This window comes from Apostichopus japonicus, chromosome 12 (genome assembly GCF_037975245.1).
Source record: "Apostichopus japonicus isolate 1M-3 chromosome 12, ASM3797524v1, whole genome shotgun sequence".
NCBI classification, from domain to species: Eukaryota; Metazoa; Echinodermata; class Holothuroidea; order Aspidochirotida; family Stichopodidae; genus Apostichopus; species Apostichopus japonicus.
In genome coordinates this window covers 25,357,038-25,375,916 of record NC_092572.1, presented here as the reverse complement: position 1 = coordinate 25,375,916, position 18,879 = coordinate 25,357,038, and the positions used below count along the sequence as shown (strand labels likewise).

General features: G+C 39.4%; 3 protein-coding genes across 3 annotated transcripts; 1 reads left to right on the top strand and 2 right to left on the bottom strand.

Annotated features, from left to right (window-relative positions):
• Positions 1-3,239: 3,239 nt before the first annotated feature.
• Positions 3,240-6,647, bottom strand: LOC139977384 (uncharacterized). Its single transcript, XM_071986683.1, has 2 exons — positions 6,330-6,647; positions 3,240-4,904 (listed from the first exon to the last, which is right to left on the bottom strand). The coding sequence occupies exon 2, from the start codon at positions 4,892-4,894 to the stop codon at positions 3,320-3,322; it is 1,575 nt and encodes a 524-aa protein (XP_071842784.1). The 5' UTR covers positions 4,895-4,904; positions 6,330-6,647; the 3' UTR covers positions 3,240-3,319.
• Positions 6,648-7,190: 543 nt separating this feature from the next.
• Positions 7,191-9,608, top strand: LOC139977386 (cilia- and flagella-associated protein 68-like). Its single transcript, XM_071986686.1, has 3 exons — positions 7,191-7,505; positions 8,424-8,508; positions 9,057-9,608. The coding sequence occupies exons 1-3, from the start codon at positions 7,287-7,289 to the stop codon at positions 9,203-9,205; spliced, it is 453 nt and encodes a 150-aa protein (XP_071842787.1). The 5' UTR covers positions 7,191-7,286; the 3' UTR covers positions 9,206-9,608.
• A 766-nt stretch (positions 9,609-10,374) lies between these two features.
• LOC139977385 (heat shock 70 kDa protein 13-like) lies at positions 10,375-18,047 on the bottom strand. Its single transcript, XM_071986685.1, has 6 exons — positions 17,903-18,047; positions 16,700-16,842; positions 15,939-16,136; positions 14,949-15,165; positions 13,979-14,149; positions 10,375-12,905 (listed from the first exon to the last, which is right to left on the bottom strand). Exons 1-6 carry the CDS (start codon positions 17,925-17,927, stop codon positions 12,364-12,366), a joined length of 1,296 nt encoding a protein of 431 aa, XP_071842786.1. The 5' UTR covers positions 17,928-18,047; the 3' UTR covers positions 10,375-12,363.
• Positions 18,048-18,879: the final 832 nt, after the last annotated feature.

The window sequence follows — 18,879 nt, the reverse complement described above, 5'->3', positions numbered from 1 at the left end:
AAATGAGTGTATAATAATATATTATTTTTCATATTCATGAATTAATTATTTGACGATTGTATTCGCAAATAAAGGATAAAAAAGCATTTGTGTTTCATTTCGGGAGGTTAATTGTGACCTAACTGGGGGGAGGGGTCATAAAACCTACTGAAAGCTAACTCAAGGTCGCACAGGAAAGTTGACTAACGTTATCTACATCTAGCGCAGGATCATTTTGTTCCCACCCAAACGTTATCTTGCCACGTATGAAATTGTACGACAACAATTAAATTTCCTAATCTATATTGGTTCAAAGGTTAGGAAATATGTAACCGTCATATTCAACTATTTCAATTGCCTGAGTGATAAGAACTTATAGTAGGCCTAAGTTTACTTCTACGTAAAGCATATACAACTGCAAGTGATCAAATTTATAAACTACTTCAACCTCTGTTGTCTGACAATAAAATGCTACACCAAATTGTGATCGCGAAATGCATCACAAAACCTTGGAACGGTGTAGCCTTGGACCCTAGCATGCTTTCTAGTACATGTACAGCGTAGTGCACCTAAATTTCTTTTTCACAAAGCTACTATGGAAGTGTATCTATAGCTATTGCTGGCGATGACCCTGCTGGCGTGCACACGTAGTTCAAATGTGTGGGTCCAAATTCAAAAGTTTTACTTTTATGGGCCTTGGGGAGATTAGCACTCTTATTGCTAACCCAGTTTTACCTAGTTTTGATAAGACCCTACTATTATATTTTATGTACAGCCTATAGTGTACCTTTCTTTTTCACAAAGCTATTTTCCAGTATCTATTTGAACTGCATGCCAAGAGAACGCCCGCGGCAACGTTTTAGATTGATATCCGGACTGATCCTCAGGGTTACATGGCCACGAGACGGAAGGTCCGCGAGACCGAAATTAAGAAAGGTCCGCGACACGGAAGGTCTTCGGACCGAAGGTCCGCTAGACCGAAACTATATAGAAACTATATAGTATTATTACTAGGCCTATAATATAGTGGTAAGACAAACCATACTACCGGTAATATTACGTTGATAAAGCGCGTAATTAAAAAAGAATTTTAGTACAGCCATTTCTTTTCATAGTGGAAACCAGTGACTTGATAAGCCTGATTTCATAGTAAAATGGGATAATAATGACAGTTTACGCGTGACTCAAGGGAATATGTTGCGGTTTTCGTTCTATATAGAGTCAAAAATCTTTAGACTCCTCGAATTTCAAATAATATTTTATGTTAGGCCTATATAATGTGACAATGTTAAAATATTGTTTTAAATTGGTTTAAATCGCCCGTTTTCCTTACCTCTTCAGATAAAGGGTGCTTATAGATGCAAAATGGTGCAGCATTTTGTGATTTTTGAAGTAAATTTATGTTCAAGAATTTTCATTACGGTATGTTAGCCTGTTTGCCTGCCCAATTTTCAGTACAAGTAAACAGGTTGCTACCATATGCACCTCTCTCAGTGCTTTGCAATGACAGGAACAACCACTTATAGCTGTTTCTATACCATTCACCAAGAGATACAATTACAATTGAATATGGCTTTCGTATATGTAGATGACGTAAAACGCGCGCAATATGATTTTGATTGATGGTACAGTACGTGTCAGCAGTGACGTAGCCAGGAATTTGAAAGGGGGGGAGCACTTTTTGCGATTGATATCGATTTTCAAAAATTTAGGTACGACTATCTGAGCGGAGCGCCACCATCGGTTGGCGCGGAGCGTACAAGAAAATTTTTGGTTTTACAAGATGGCCGGAAACGGCCCTTCCCGAGTGTTCATGCTGGTTCCATGGCCTCTTGCTAACTTGAGACACCTCATTCAATATCTATAGTAATTGTCTTTGATACAACTGTAAATGTTTAAGTTAGCCTAATTAGAGAAGGCGAGAGCTATCCGACGATTGCCATCTGATTCAAACTGTTTTCTCAACTGAAATATTATCTGCGTAAACAGGTTCTTAACTAGATGTTACAACACTGACAAGATCGGATCCTATAGTCTTTTTCGGCGGGTAGAGTGTTGAATGAAACGACACGCGATAGAAATGACAGCCTAAATTAGAAGACTATGTCACCTAATTAAGCCATATTCTTGCTACGTTCATTTCAATAGTTATTCCTGTCTAGACTCTTAAACTCGTCCAGCAAGCTTATGGATTTGAAATATGGGTGTTTTTAAAAAAAGATAACTTGGCCAAAAAAAGTGTAGGCCCGGGCCCACAGTGCCACATACTGGCTACGCCCCTGATCATATAATATCATATTATCAGCAGATTTTGTTTCCTGTTTGAATTCTTTTACATGTTCTTTTACATAATATATCAAAAAGACAAACATAGTGCTCTTTTACAATTTTTCAAGTAGGATGATTCTTGTTTACTGTCCAATGTCTGGACTTTAATACATTTGACCAACTTAACTGATGGACAATATAAACTTTCATATTTTGGAATATAGACAGATATGCAGTGGCCTAAAAACAAATATCGTTATCGCAGTGTATTAGCAGTGTAATAATTATTTATAGGAAGTGCGTATCACGTACGATTGCTAGCTTAGCTTCATAACATGCTGTTCGTGCAACAACTTAGGACGAATCATAGAAAGGATGAGAACGAACGTTGTCGACGTTGTTGTGCATACGGTTCGTGACATTCCATAGAGTGCGGTTAGGTAGGCAATATGTATTTTATTATGCAGTGACCAACTGTAGGCTTGTAATAGGCTATAGGCTAAATTTAGCTAATTGCATCTGCCAAACTAAGTAAGTAGTTGTATCAGTAGGCGTGAATGTTACTACGATTATAATTGAGTTAACGGAGCTGACGAGTATTCAAGATCAAAAGAGCACTGACAAAATACCATACTAAAAAAACAACTGTTTTTAAACATTTTTTTCGACACTGAAAGGGGGGGGGGGGGGGTGCGGTCGCTCCCCCTGCTCCCCCCTGGCTACGTCCCTGCGTGTCAGCCTACATATTCCTTATAGTTTTTCATGAAATATGTGGAGGCCCCTTGTTGTGGAGGCCCGTGGGCAACTGCCCATGTTGCCCATTTTAAATCCGGCCCTGCAGTGACAATTAAAATGAAGAATATTTCTAGATTTCAAAATGGACACGAACATTTAGAATTTTCCGATTTTGTATTAACGATCCCATATAGCCCGGGCCTACAGGTAATAATAATAATAATAAATAATAAAATAATAAAAATATTAAAAAAAAAAAAAACTCTCCTCCCTTATAAGTTTCGGTGACGGACAGAAACAGATGAAAAGACGCCGTAATTAGCTATATTATTTTCTCTTAATTGTTCATGTAGTTCAACTGATCTCCGATTATTTTTTCGAACTTCGCCATATTTTCTCCATATCGACCGAATCCGGTCTTTTTTGATATCTTTGTATCGGCACCAAATACCGACATGCGCCGAGGGTCGTGTTGAAGGTCTTCTGTTTCGTAATACAGATTACGAGCTCGTGACGAATCTGGGATAAGTGACGACGTTAAATTGGTAAATCTCTCGTCGTTGTACGCCGGATTTTGGTCTAAATCAGTAAATCGACGATCCGCTTTCCTCGCTGCCGTGGCCTCCGGTTTGCGACGTTTTCTTCGTCTCGATTCCTTTCTCGAATTACCGGTTGCGCGATTTATCACGAGCGACGGGGTTCTAATTTGCATCTGACGGGAGAACCCGTCACCGACCTTTTTCAATGCCGTACCGTCATTTTTTCTCATACTGTCATGTAAGATGGAATTTTTTGGTCTCTCTATGATTTGATCAGAATCACTTAATTTCTCTTGCTTGACCTGTGCGTTTAAAGTGCTGCTTTGAATCAGATCGTTTTGTTGTAAAAGCACAGCTTCTTTTTGCATGAAAGGAAGTAACAGGTTCTGCATCATCTTAAGTTTAGCCGATGACGATTTGCCCCTTGACGAAGGCGGTGTCGCCACGGTCTTCATTTCGACTCCCTCCGACACTTTTAAATTCATTTCCTCTTTGGAAGCTCTACTATTTTCTTTACTCAATCTTAGTTCTAACTGATCTTTAGCGGCCGAAGAGCCTAGTTCAACCATCGGAGCTTTCTGCTGGGGTGTCGATGATACAGAGTTATTAACGTCATTCGCGAATGGGTTTTTCACTACTTTCTGATCAGAATCCTCCAACCCATCATCGACGTCGCTATCTTGTACCGCGGCTAACACTTTCTCCATTTCATCCGCCACGATGGATCGCATGAATGGACTACTCAGAAACCGTTCAGTCTCAGCCACCGCGGTCTCGTTCGACCGCGATTTATCACAGGTAAGAGGCCGCATGTAATTTGGGGACGGTGGAGCCTTCTTCTGCGGTAGTACCGCGATATTGTTCTGATTGACGGTACCTATGTCGGGCAAGATTCGGTCAGCTGTCGAATAAGCTTTCTTATCGGTGTTCATCTCAGATGAAGCGAGTCGTATCCTAAATTCTCTACTCTTCCGCGACAGCAACTTTTTTCTTCTTTCTTTGTCTTCTACTAACTTGTCTTGTTCTACGAGTAATTTTCGCGATGCATATTCATTAGTTTGTAATATGCATTGACCAATGGCACTGTCTTTTGCATTTCTCGCTGTCTCTATGCCTTTCCTCTTGTCTATAAGCAGTTTCCTCGTTAAACGAGAACCATGGGAAGACCTTGATGTGACGTCATATTCGGTGTCGTAGTTCTGCTTGGCCGTAGACCGTAGAGTCACTTTCCCGATGTTGGTTAATTTTAACTGTCGGGCGATAGATATCGCTCGTTGCTTGTCGATGTGTCTCGGTGCCACTGGCGGTCGAGACTGGCGTAAAGTAGACGGTTTCTTCAAGGGCTGAGGTCCAAATAGGGCATTTAAATTCATAGCTAATTATCTGCAAAAAGGAAAACAGAATCAACCGTTTTTCATAATTGTTTTGCCATAAACGTTTACAAATTTGTGACACATTGCAACTTAACTTGCCTAGTTCCAAACAAATATATATATATATATATATATATATATATATATATATATATATATGTATATATATATATATATATATATATATATATATATATATATATATATATATATATATTATATATATGTTAATGCAATATAACATATAGTCTGTTCAAAGTATCTCTTTCGAGATCCGGCTTTAGGAATCACAAATGATTTCGAGTTGGTTAGCATCATGTTTGATCTTTAGAGTAAGGCAAAATATGTCACCAAAAACAGAACTAGTATTGTTCGATACAGGTGACAAGTGGAATTACGACCTTCCTTACCGGTTTCGAACCTCTGGACATACAATCAGCGCTATCATAGCTATAGTGGTTAGGGTGTCCGCGTACAGAGCGGAAGGCCCGTGGTTCGAATCCCGGTGGAGGCTGAAAGTTTTTTCACTGTTCTTGATTTTCCAACTCATTACGATTTTCATTTATATATATATATATATATTGCCACAAAATACCCCACTTTGTAGTGTGTTTTGTTGTTGTTGATATAAGTGACAAATCTTTTGACCTAGTAACTAGATTTATTTGACAATGTGCAAACCAAATGGTTGTTCGTAAGAAGATTTTTTTTTTTTTAAACCCAGTTATTAATATTTTCAATTTCAAGTTAATAATCCAATTCGAATGTTGAACTTAATTTCTTCTCGTTCTTTCTTTATGTCAGTAAGTCTTTCTTTTGCCATTTAACGAATAACTATGATTAATTTTCAATCTGGAGGGAAGGAGGGAGGGGATGTGTAACATGTGCCATGTCTTTGATTTGTGAGTCAAAGTCAAAATGTATTCATCAATTTCCACTTTTATCTTGATTAGTCATTGTCGGTATATATAGAAGCAATAGTATTACTGTAACTTCATCGAGTGAACCGAAAATCAGTGAATATACTAGCCTATATACTCATGAGGCCTATACCGTGAAATATCAACAACGAAAAAGGTACGACTCTCAGACCATTTCACACAAATAAGTATAATACGTTTTTTTGGGGGGGGGGTGAGGGGGGGCGGGCTACATCAATAGAACACGGCAACATGACGTGGCATAAGCTGTTCCCCGTCCACACCCTCCCGTCGCTATACCAATCTTCCTCGAATATTATTGCAACCTGAATCCTCATATTAACGGTTATATCGAAAATGACCAGCCCCCCCCTAACCCCACCCTTATACCGGCACATACTATGATAAACATTCGGACTTTAGCGAACACTTTCACCGCAAGCCTATTTACTCTGTTATAGGCCTACAGACTACAGTATGTCAAAAGATATAATAAGAAATGGATTGACACTCACCTCTTATTGGTACTAAACCCACAACTTAGAGAAAAATCAGTCGAGTCATTATAGTGCTTGCTTCTCCCTTAGTTTAAAAAATCCTTTATTTTCTTCAGGAAACATTTTGCATGTATTTTAAAGTAAATAGTACTTCCGTTGATGTTACGCAGACGGCAATTCCTTACTGCACTGGCACCATTTAATATGTAGTAAGGCACAGTGTTTACACTAATTGTGCATGTGGTAATAGGCGTTGCGGTGATCGGTAACTAAGGTATCGATTTCCATGCTCCCATTCATGATGGCACGGAGCAAAGCGTCCATGGAGCTTTAGTTGCAGCAAAGCGTTGTATAGACCCTGTCCCGTCTTTAGGCTTAGCTTGGGTTATATTATGTTTTGTGCGATCGCAATTGCGGGGAGATAGATACGGGGATGAGGGGAGTGGGGTTGATCATGTATTCTCATTTACTTATTTCTCATTTACAAAGGAGCTCGAGTGGTGGTCGACGCCAATTTTTCATTCCTCCAAGCTCATGCATCGCATTAAGAACAATATATACTGAAAGTTGTGCTTTTCGATGCAATGTTTATGGGAACATATAAATAATACTCACTACATTGGCAGTGTTATATTATTATCTTATGTCTTCATTAATTTGCGAGGGGACAAAGATGGATGAAGCAGACCTGGGCGGTCCATTAGTATAGGCCTATTATAAAAGCAAATCGAGTAACGTTTATACAACAACAGACAGAGCTTGTGAGCTCAGAAAACATGTTTAGTTGTACTTTAGCGCCCTCTTCAATAGTTGTTGACATGACAACTAGAACCCGGAAATCGGATGTTTACATAATACTAGGTAAGCTAGCTAACCGTACCCCATTGCATTATCATACGTCCCAGGACCTCAGTAATCTACGTGTGTTGTGTCTCACTTTTCCAGAGTAATTCGTCTGAATTTTCATCGAAATTTATGATAATGGCTGATGATGTTGCATTTCGGTCAATGATACGGGCGTCAGGCTTGGGAGAAGAATGGACTCACACAACAGATGAGCAAAAATTTCAACAATATGGTTGGCGAACGACCACTAAAGAAGATTGTTATTCGCCTGTCACCTTGGTAGGAAACTGGAACGAAGAAAAGTTTGACATATCAAAAGTTCGAGTACCACCGAGGCTCCCATCTCAGGTAAGCAGCCAGGGTTATTTTAAAGATGAGAAAGGTGGAACACTCGGACGAACATTAACAAGATAGGTTAGCACCAGCTGGGCCTAGGCTACTCGAAACTACTTGGTTAAAAGCTAGACTAGTCTAGTTTCTAACAAGTAACCTGTTACTTTAACATAATGCAATAACTCAGTCGTAGCCTAGCCAATTGGTATTCACAAAATATCATCTCCTCATGTACTAATCTCATATTTGGTTTGATATTCTTTGAAGGTCTAGTCCAAGAACTTTTATCATTCACATTTTCAAGTTGTCGAGTCAAACCTTCATAGGTTCAAGGCTATGTTGCCAAAGACTAGTATGAGAAAGAGAAAGAAAGTTGTAAGTGCAACTCAGGTTATTTCAAGTCAGGCCTCCACACAATATACAAGGCTGAATGGCCTCTAGTTGGCATCGAGAGGACAGAAGTTGCTATGGGGTTTGTCACCAACTAAGGATGGGATATATCAGTTGGATGACTGCAGGGCTTGTAATGAAAGTTGTAAGCTGAGGTCACTGATTCAAATCCCTTTCTAGCCAAAGATGTCATTGCTCCAAGTTTACTTATTCAAATATTGAAAGAAAATTCCCTCATAAAGAACAAAGGAAACATGTATATCCCACTAGGCTACATAAGAAATTAAGTACAAAGTGCTTTTGCAATCATCACTGTCAGGCCACTGGAATCAAAATCACCGTTCAACATGACTGTAAATGTTCGAGTAGCTTTAGTAGGTTAGTACGGTTCATTACAAGTTATTTTCATCATCTAGCTCTAGTCTGGCAAATTCAGCCTTGCAGTCAGTTCTAAAATGAAATATTCAAGTATATTTTTTTATGTCTCTTGACTTGATATTTCAACATCTTTTTATATTTTTAAATGCCTTTCTTTTATTTTAGTTTGGACATTATTTTGAGACGACCCATAATGCATCATACACCAGTAAACCCAGGAGAGTGCCAAAGGAAATTCTTCATCTTGCAGGTGAACAGAACAAAGTTAATCAGTTTTACATGGATGTAAAGAAGTCTCATTCTTTTTCTTTGCATTAAGATGAAGGCACCCTTTATCACTGCTTCCATGTCACTAAGTTTTGTATCAGAGGGCAGGGTGATGTATATCTACCTATGTCTATCTTTGGGGGTGGGGGGACTTCTCACAATTAAGGTGATGTTACATGCACATATGTGTTGGTGTTTCAATGTTTTCCCCAATTAATTACTTTATTAAACTGTCATGAATTATTGCTTAATAATTTAGATGACTTTTCTGTGTTTGTCCATCCAATACCCCCCGCCCTCCCATATCCCCTGCCACAAGCTATATGCTTAAAGTAGAATGATAGAAATTGTTTTTTCAATATACTTTGGAATGTAAACCATTTAGCTTGTGAACACTGTCTTCCCTTTTCAATGAATTACTATAAGATACTATAACTCTATAACCCTGAGCACTATAACTCTGTAGCACTTTAACTCTAAGATACTACAGTATAGCACTATAACTCTTGTCCTCATTTTTGTTTTGCGCAGAACGTGAGCCGAGGGCGTTTCCTGCCTCTCAGCCAGAGCTTGACCAGCCAGAACTGAAAGCAGAATACAATTCCTTCCAGACGACATCAAGAGCAGCTTTTGTTGATCCCAAGTTAAGAGGGAGGCCGCTGGATTCGTTAGGGAAATAACAAACAATTAATACTTACGCACATCCTGACAGAGACGGCCTTGAACATTTCTCCAAATGAATAAAATCATGTATGAAAAAAATGGTAAAACTGCAAGTAAAACAGTTTGGGATATGCATAATCATATATGAATCAACATATATGCATAAACATATATGCATAAACATATATGAATAAACTTGGGAACTCTATGAAGACAGTTAATGTTATCATGATGCTGCACGATTGGGAGTTGAACAGATGAACAATTTGCCTTCAGCGCTCTCCAGTGGAATCTTAATCATGAATATCTCAAAACCTCTATGTAGTGGAAAATGTAAAAATAAAATGAACTTCTTTATTAAACTAAAATCTTTGTCCATATTTATAAGCTAGCCCAAGCAAAAATGCAGTGCATCATCCATGGCTGGTCAAATCAGAAAGTTGAAAGTGCAGCATCCCACTCCATACGTATCCTCTCTCCCCCTCCCATGCTTGTAGGGACCGTGCAGCATCCCACTCCATTTGTATCCTCTCTCCCCCACCCCCTCCCAGGCTTGTAGGGACCATGCAGCATCCCTCTCCATTGGTATCCTCTCTCCCACCACCCCCCTCCCAGGCTTGTAGGGACCGTGCAGCATCCCTCTTCATTCATATCCTCTCTCCCCAACCCCCGCCCCCACCCCCTCCCAGGTTTGTAGGGACCATGCAGCATCCCTCTCCATTCGTATCCTCTCCCCTTCCCACTACCCAACCCCCTTCCAGGCTTGTAGGGATCGTGCAGCATACCTCTCCATTTGTATCCTCTCTCCCTGTCCCCCACCCCCTTCCAGGCTTGTACAGTATACCTCCCATTTGTATCCTCACTCCCCCTCCCCACCCCCTCCCAGGCTTGTAGGGTACTTGCAGCTACCCTATTCATTCGTATCCTCTCTCGCCGCTCCACCCACCCCCTCCAAGGCTTGTACGGATTCCAGGCTTGTATGCAAGCACACATACTCACCCACATGGACTTTTACTAACTAGTATTCTGGGCACTTTGGAAATCTCGCAGATATTATTGTCACATAAAGTACCATCACTTATAGGCCATGTAGGGAGGGATTCCCTTGTATTCATATCAAAGAGAATTATAATTGTAATCTTAACTACTGTTTGTTCTACGAGTCTTCCTTTCCTTTCATAAACAACAATGAAAGAACGATAAAAGTTGTACTATCTTCCAGATTTTACGTTTCTCTTTCTTTCGTTAACATGAGTATTCGAATATTCAAAGATAATAAACATATAAGCTATTGCACCTTCTTATTGATACATTAAAAAGAAGTACTTCACATGCAATCAAATATCTTCTCCAACCAATCCATGCACTTGAAAATATACGGTACCTAGTCAATGTTTTTATCTGGTGAGATTCAAACAAGAAATAGTTAATAAATAAATGTAAGATTCTTTCTTCCATAGTGTATAAATATATAGGTTTTAATACCACGTCTGGGAACATACAACATTAAATGTTATCATTAAGTTTTTCTCTCGGTTAGTTTCTTTACATTTATGCTATATGAGACAACAATATGTTAAAGCAGCATTTTGCGTTTGGTCGCCGTTTTCTACTTTTTTGACATGTCCATCAAGTTTTTTACATATATCAATCACAAACGCGCAAACTAAGATATTAGCCAAGTTTTTCCCTGCCAACAACGATAATTGGCGAGTAATTAAGGATATTTGCAGATAATGAGAAAAGTGTCCACGACAAGTTCCACATTTAAAATTAATCGCATACAGTTCCCCCAAACCCACTAGTTTGAATTCAACCAATCAGAGATGCAGGTTTAGTTATGAGCCGTTGCTAAAAATAGATTCAAGGCTTTGGGTTGGTACAACCAGGGAGTTGTTATGGAACTCCCTGGTACAACTGCCATATAGACTGTACACGAATCAAACATGGTTTTGTATTACCTAATGCAATGACGTTCGTAGCACTGTTTAAATATTCATATTATGGGCGAGGTTTATTGGGATCCCAACGGAAAATATCTTGGGGAAAAACAAAGTTGAAAGTTGCAAATTTTTCGACTTTTATGCCACTATTTGTAAGATTTAAAGATTTAAATAGATAAGCTAGTTATGTATGTCGTTATGGCATAGTGGAGTCAGTGAGGTTGAGAAAAATCACAGAAAAGGACGCAAAATGCTGCTTTAAAGGTTACCCAGTCCTATAAACACAGGAAAGCCAGAGTACGTTGTTGTGAGGTGAAAGGTAAGGGAGGAGTTATGTTAATATATCCTTTTTTAAAAAAAACTAGGAGAGTCAGTAATATAGACATAATTTTTTTACTCCAAATCAGTTTTGTTCTATTCTTTGAATTGTGGTCAACACCGACGACCACGATGGAAACTAAACTAAATCATGAAAATAAAATGCATATTACTAGATTCTCAGCCTTCTAAGGTGAACGGTAGCTAATTCTTGTCAATGGTAGCTGGCATTCAGCGATATATATTCTTTCCATTATTAACCCACTCAAGCCTCAAGGCAGGAAAAATAAATAAAAAAGATAATTCTCCAATGCCAACATGGAAGGAGTTATAGATTTTTTGATAAAACACATACCCATGCACACTGGTCAGCATACCAGTCATAAATACCCCACTCTCTATGAACATACTGTAGTGCACTATAATACTTAGTCTATAAATATGGTTACATTATTAATTTATAAATGTGAAGAGATTGAAGATACATGTCGTTACAATATTATTCAATTGGCCTTCTGTCCCAATAAATACTCCAGCCACAAATTGCTTTTCTAGCTAATAATCAAGGTTTACCATAGCCCGCATCTCCATAGGCACTGTGTCAAATATTAGAATGCTGAGGAGGCTGCAACATCGTGCAGCCAGGCTGCGTTTGCCTCGAAAGCGCTGGTCTTCAGCAGCTATGTGTCTCCTATCATACCAGCTTGTTATAAAACCACACCTTATTGAACAGCCAATTCTGGACACCCACCTGAATATCTGGCACTCTGAGGTAATCCCTATTGTTTCTGAGATAATCCCTATTGTTTCTGAGGTAATACCTATTGTTTGATACTGACGCAGCCTGGCTGCAGTACATTTTGCAGCCGCTGCAGCTATTCTTCTCGACACATTGCATAAACCTTATCGAAACATCAAGTGACTTGTATCTTGCGCAGTCTACGACTGTTTACCTCGATAGCGCTGACCTTCAGCGGCCACATGCCTCCTATTATACCAGCCTGCAACGCCACACCATACGCAACGGCAAGCTCGGGGTCTACCTCGATGTTCGGAACTTTGCCGAAGAAATCCCCTATGATTTCTCTGACTTTTGGGATCCTGGTGGAACCCCCTACCAGGATGATCTCGTCGATGTCTGATGCTTGCATCTCCGACTCGTCTAACACGATTTGAATCGGTTCTAAAACTTTCCTGAAGATGTCCTTGTTTAGCTCCTCAAATTTTTTCCTGGTGATGTTAAGCTTAAAGTTTTCTTGCTGTAAAGAAGGTAAACGTAGAGAAAGGCTGGTGCTATTGTTGCTGGTGAGTTCTAGCTTGACTTCTTCCACGGCTAAGCGTAGACGCTGGATGTCGTCTGGTTGTCTCAGCTTCTTCTCCGACTTTCGTTCCAAGAGATCTTGTAAATACAGCATTAGCCGATGGTTGAGATCTTGTCCACCCAAATGGTTGTTACCTAACATAAAAGAAACCGGAGAGAAGATATAACAACTCGACAAACCGCATTTAGTAACTGAATACTGTCTACAATTTCTTTTCACCAAAGCTATTGCATTCTTTCATTTCAAAACAAGGATGCCTGCAGCACGTGGGAAATTGGGGGGGGGGATCGCACTCCCCCCCCCACCGACCTTTCACTTAAGTTCATAGCACGGGAAAGTTGGGCAAAAGTACCCTCCATTAAGAGTGGAAGGAAGTGCTTTTTCTTTGAAGACTTGAGCTAAAAGTTTATTAATTTACCATAAAATATTGGTAAATATTTGGGTCCAAGAAAGGCCAGAAAATGTCTCACGAAAGTACTAAGTAGCAAGAGCTTCCCAGGAATTAATCCTGAGACCCCTTCCTGGGATTTGTTGTACCTGGAATCCACGCTGTCCATACGCAGTGCAGACAGAATGGGCTACACAAGATTCTGCCCACCAAACACAGTTTGGCCCCCTCGGCTTCACTTAGAGAATGCCATTGTATATAGTCTATAGCAAGTAGGTTGTGCTTGTGATCTGTCATGTGATCTGTAGAGTCAGCACACTAAATGCACACTCAGTGCAGTGGCTTGTACTATGTGTGTCTTTGATACCCCTAGAGAGGAAACTTGACTTTTACCCTTATCTTACAAGGCCCATAGAATCATTATCAAAGGGAAAATTATTTACAAATATAAATAATAATTACTCAACATCCAGTCACTTTTGGCAATAGGAACCTCTGCATTGTTGGAAAGGTATTGCAATAGAGACAATACGAGGTGTTTTCATAAATGGTCAATTAGTTATTTCACAGGCTTGATCAGTTGTTTATGAAAGTTATTTAATTCTAATGTTAATGAAGCAGTAGATAAGTAGAGTTGATGGACCCTGCCTGACAAATACTTTTCTTCAAATTTTTTAAAGTATCCCTCACTGGTAAATATGACACACATTATTTGTCTGCCTGATACAGCCATACTTGCGCACGTTCTGTAAACTTGATACCCTCGATCTCGACTGAAATCATGAATCTTTTAGCTAACGTCAGAGTTGCGTCACGAACCTGCTATCGCAAAAGTCTGGAACATGCCCCCCTGAACATTCAACAGAGATACATCCAGGGTACCACCTCCAAAGTCCACCACCACGATATTCTCGACGTCGTCTCGTTTGTGAAGACCGTAGGCCATCGCGGCGGCGGTCGGTTCGTTGATGACCCGCATGACCTCAAAACCTGTCAGTGTTTGAGACGAGAAAACAGTGTGAATATTTCTGCGGTACGCTACACCGACTGCTCGAGGGGAAAGTGATTAGAAATGAGTGATCGTAATTACTTAGTATGGTCTCAATATTTATCAGCAGAAAGGAGGACAATTTGCCGTGGCCTTAAGAGAGGGGTCTACTGACAGTTTTCAAGGGTACATACACAAAAAAAAAAAAAAATGAAATTGAAATAAGTTTTGCTACATGAGAACGGTTGAAAGACAAGAAATTACTACTGACAAATGTTCCATTTCGTGTTCAAAATCAGAAAAGTTAGACGAGCAAATCACAGGGGAGAGGAAGCGTCAGATACAGTACTTAGAGGGAAGATAATCAGAAAGTCACGTCGACTTGTTTGAGATAACATCAGGGATGTGCCCAGGATTTCCTGAGTGCCGGGTATACTGATTGCCGTCCTGGGGGAGGGGTTTAAGGGGGGGAGGTCTCCCCCAAATGCTGGCACTTTTGTAGCTTTTTAAGCACATACACTAGTTTTGCTAACAATTTACATTTTTAAATATTTTTGTGAAATATATTGTCAGGAACGTCAGGATCTTAGATGAAAATAGTGCTGGACGGGATTCACGATTTTTAAGACAGTGCCGCCCAGTGTGGGCACATCCCTGTAACATGTAACATGATACTCGTAGTGACATTATCTTTAGATCTTGAAATTGACTACTTCTCTTCTCATTCGTGAAGTATGAGAGGGACTGGGTATAATTAATTTTTATTTCATATTTAGGAAAGAGAGCTTTCTTTTCCCTCACCTGCCAGGGCTGCAGCTTTGCGTGTAGCATTCCGTTGATCCATGTCGAATTCTGCCGGTACGGCCATTACTACTTTATTGACAGGAACCTCCAGGAAGTCTTCAGACGCTTTTCTGAGTGTCTTCAGTATCGTAGCACCGACATCTTCGGGTGAAACTATTTTCTTTGAGGGTCCTGTACCGACTTCAAAGAGAGCCTTTCCATCATGGTTGACAATCTATTTGAAGAGTCACAGACACATATTACTCGAGCGAATGAATCATTTAAGTCCATATTAATGTCAACCGTTAAGTCCGATTTTTTTTCTCCTGTTGTGAAAAGTAAGACCAGCCTGTAAATATTGTGTGAGATGCAAGCACAGCCTACTTTCCACAAAATTGAAAAATCTTCCCTCGAATAATGTAGGAACAGTCAGAAATGGGATTTTTTTATTTTATAGAAAAGCCTTACTGAATGAAGGTTAACATTGTGGATGATGAAGCAGTCATTTCCCTACTGGTATTTGCAAATATAAAAGAGCATGTACAGTGGTACCTAAGATGAATATCTCTGGAATATATCTGGACAATTTGATATCTGACTTTGCCATTCCTCACAAAAGTCTACAAAAGACAATGAAATTAGGAGCAATCTTTAAATATGACCTCATCAGCAAGCAGTAGAAAAATTGCAAGCAGGCTCTTTATGAAGCCATCAAAAGAGTTAACACTTTGCTATCTTCGCTCTGCATACTAGTGTATTAGGGATCATGTACGCATTAATTTTGAAGAGTAACAAACAGATGTCCAAAAGAACAATTTTCTTCATTTTTGTAAAAGATGTGTCCTAGGTGGTTGCAGCAATACGAAGGTGTTACAGGTGTCGAGAACTTACCATGAGGTTGTTGCCAATTTACATTGATTTGCTGGCATTGTAAGTCATACCGTTGCCAATTTAAATGAAATTTTGTACCACAGTAGATTTAATTGATCATACCATTCACTGTCGTACCTTAAACTGGTATCTTTCAATTTCTGCAGCGAGCTCCTCTTCGGTGAAAGTCTTCCCGATGAACCGTTTGGCGTCGAAGATGGTACTCTCTGGCATCTCTTCAACATGACTGAGAGCTGCACGCCCCACTCTGTACCCCTCTGGGGTAAATGCTACCATGCTTGGGATGGTTTTGTGGTTCTTTTCAGCAGGAATGACCTATTTATAAATAAAAGGCAGACATATTTCTTAGATTTGCTCGCATTATACAGTTGAGACATAGCTGTCCACGACTCAACTGAAAATGACCCCACATGGTCAGCAGATACTGAATGATGAATTGAGATCTCCAATTTGCAAAGGGAGAGAGAGAAAGATGGAGGTGAGGGGGGATACAAAGTTTCCTAAAAATATTTGAAATCTCACTATTAATATTTTTGTAGGACTTTATTTCTGACATAAACCTGAGCCCCTTTACTATTCCTGGTATAAACCTGTTGATGTAAATGTCACTTTCCACTCCTCCAAAAGCAGTTTAACAAAAACTATGAAGAACAGGCCCTATGAGTCATTCTAATGATCTTATGATAAAATGCAAGTGCAAAGACAGTGTAATATTTTTATAGAAGATTTATAAGCTATATTCATCTTTCTCATTCGCTATTTATCCAGACAGTCCATATCTTTTTAATCATGAATTTGTAATGACACGGAATTAGAGACAATATTATAGTAAGACTTCTATAAATATTTATGAGTGAGTTTTCTGGCTGAATCTATACCTCTATATCTCCTGTGATGGCATGATAAACAGCGACACATGAGTAAGTAGTACCCAGATCGATCCCAACAATTCTGGGCTTTGGAGGAGGTAAGTATTGCTGACCCAGGTAACCAGCCAACAGCAAGGCAAGTACAGACAAACCTTCATGGTAGAAGAAAATTGATATGATTAATATTGTTTGGTGTTAAAGTTAAAGGCATTGAAGACTAACCCCAAACCGCGTGCCGACATCTGAAAAAGTTAACTATCCATTGCTTGCAAGTGAAGTTTTCTTCTTGTCGCTACAAAATGCAGACAGTAATGAAACCTGATAGTCTTTTATCTAGACCTGAGATGTCCACGCTGCTATGTACACTGTGTTGTGTGTATTGACTGTAGCTGTGTGTATTGACTGTACAATAGTGTCTAATTACCGACGGTAGCAAGCTGTGTGTGTATTTTCTGGAATCGATGGTGGTGTCTTACACTTCTGTTACACCTCATTCGAAACTAGGTCAGATTACCGGCATGAGACATTTCTTTGTGGGCAAGTCTTCACACCCTTTAATTACGTTTATGTCATATTTAACCATATATTTGACAGTGCTGCTAGAATATGTACTGTATTAATAAATATTATGCTGCCTACAGAAGTTGTACTGTAGTGTAGGCCTACTAATATTTATAGTACTGTAATTAAAGGCATAATTTACTGTATGGCATTACTGTGAGTGTCCTTGAGTATTTGATTCAATTCAACTTTATTTCAACCAACAATGTTCAAAGAACTTGCAGTGATGTGTTCACCAAGAGACTTAAAACATGATAAATGGTTGAGGGGATTACACAAGGAGCTCTACTAAAACTGTTTGTGGGATGTGAATCCCCTTTTTCCAGTTAAACAGAATAAAGGACAAAATATGTTTTTATTGTTCGTGATTAAGAAGTTCCTACTTGCCATACTGGGTTACGTACTATAACTGTACGTCAGTGTGATATGCAATTTTGGCTAGACCTAACTTAGCCGTAGCCTCTAGGCTAAGTCAACCTACAGTTACAAACAGTGCGGCACATGGTATATCGTGGAACTGATACCCATGTAATTTCGTCAATAAAAATGCGGAACTTGGAGAAGGTTACGACAAGTAAGTGATTGAGATCTATCCTAGGGCTATAATAAGGACACAATATCCTTAATAAATGGAAAATTATTTTCACTTACCAAGAACTGTTACCGCTGTACTCATTGTGGTACGACTAGAAGCGACTATTGTCAAAATCTAAGATCTTCCCTCCTTCGTAAATTGGTGTCGGAAGAGTTAACATATGTTGGTATTGTAATTGAACGTGTACTAAACCTGACCAGAATGAGGAATTTTGTTGCTAGTCTGCCAGAATCATAGAAATGGAGGCGGGTAAATGACGTCAGTCTCCCCTTTTTAGTTCTTTGGCCAGAATATATTACGGAAGCTTTAAAAAATGAGCCCGGACGTAGTCCAATACCTACCAAAGATATGATTCACCAATTAACAGAGTGTAGTAATTATCATTGTTATATTTTGAAAGTCATTAACCTAGCGTGTAATCATCAGTGTGTTTCTATCATAGAAATCCTTATCAATTTCTATGGTTTCTTTACATCTCATTTCGATCGAAAAACAAAATCTTACTACCATGACTAGCTTCAGTGCATGGGATAATTTTTGTTTAACTTTAACAAAGTATTTCGTGCAAGACGAAATAAAAAAATATGGGAGGACCTATCTAAGATCGTGGTGAATGGGTGGTTATGGGTTTATCCATTATTGACGATATTATTGTCAGGTGAGGCTCATGCGACAATTACGTCATCAAACCAGTACAGACAACCCTTCATACCTACCCCCTTGTTCGGAGTCCCTAATTAGCTTCCTAACACTTTTCATGCATCTCCGTTTCATGCATCTCTTTCTCTTCCGTCTTCCCAACCTTTCCTCGGCCACTGGCGTCAATATGACCAATTAATTACTTTTTTTTCTAGCTTCCAATCGGGGGGGGGGGAGATAAGAGCAGGGCAGGGGGATAGGAAGCTTCCAAAAAGTGGATGGGGGGGGGGGCACAACATCAGAGGGGCACCACTCGTTATGATATAAACCGATACACAGTTGCCATATCACTTACATAAATATGATGTGAATTAGTATGATATCGCTTTACCAT

Bases quoted from the DNA above. Each gene is read 5' to 3' on its own strand.
- LOC139977386 (XM_071986686.1), top strand. From the start codon at position 7,287: ATGATAATGGCTGATGATGTTGCATTTCGGTCAATGATACGGGCGTCA. The intron at 7,506-8,423 runs GTAAGCAGCCAG...CTTTTATTTTAG, and splicing joins CACCGAGGCTCCCATCTCAG to TTTGGACATTATTTTGAGAC. The intron at 8,509-9,056 runs GTGAACAGAACA...TGTTTTGCGCAG, and splicing joins GGAAATTCTTCATCTTGCAG to AACGTGAGCCGAGGGCGTTT.
- LOC139977384 (XM_071986683.1), bottom strand. From the start codon at position 4,894: ATGAATTTAAATGCCCTATTTGGACCTCAGCCCTTGAAGAAACCGTCT.
- LOC139977385 (XM_071986685.1), bottom strand. From the start codon at position 17,927: ATGAGTACAGCGGTAACAGTTCTTG. The intron at 16,137-16,699 runs GTATAGATTCAG...ATTTATAAATAG, and splicing joins CCATCACAGGAGATATAGAG to GTCATTCCTGCTGAAAAGAA. The intron at 15,166-15,938 runs GTACGACAGTGA...CTCTTCAAATAG, and splicing joins TTGAAAGATACCAGTTTAAG to ATTGTCAACCATGATGGAAA.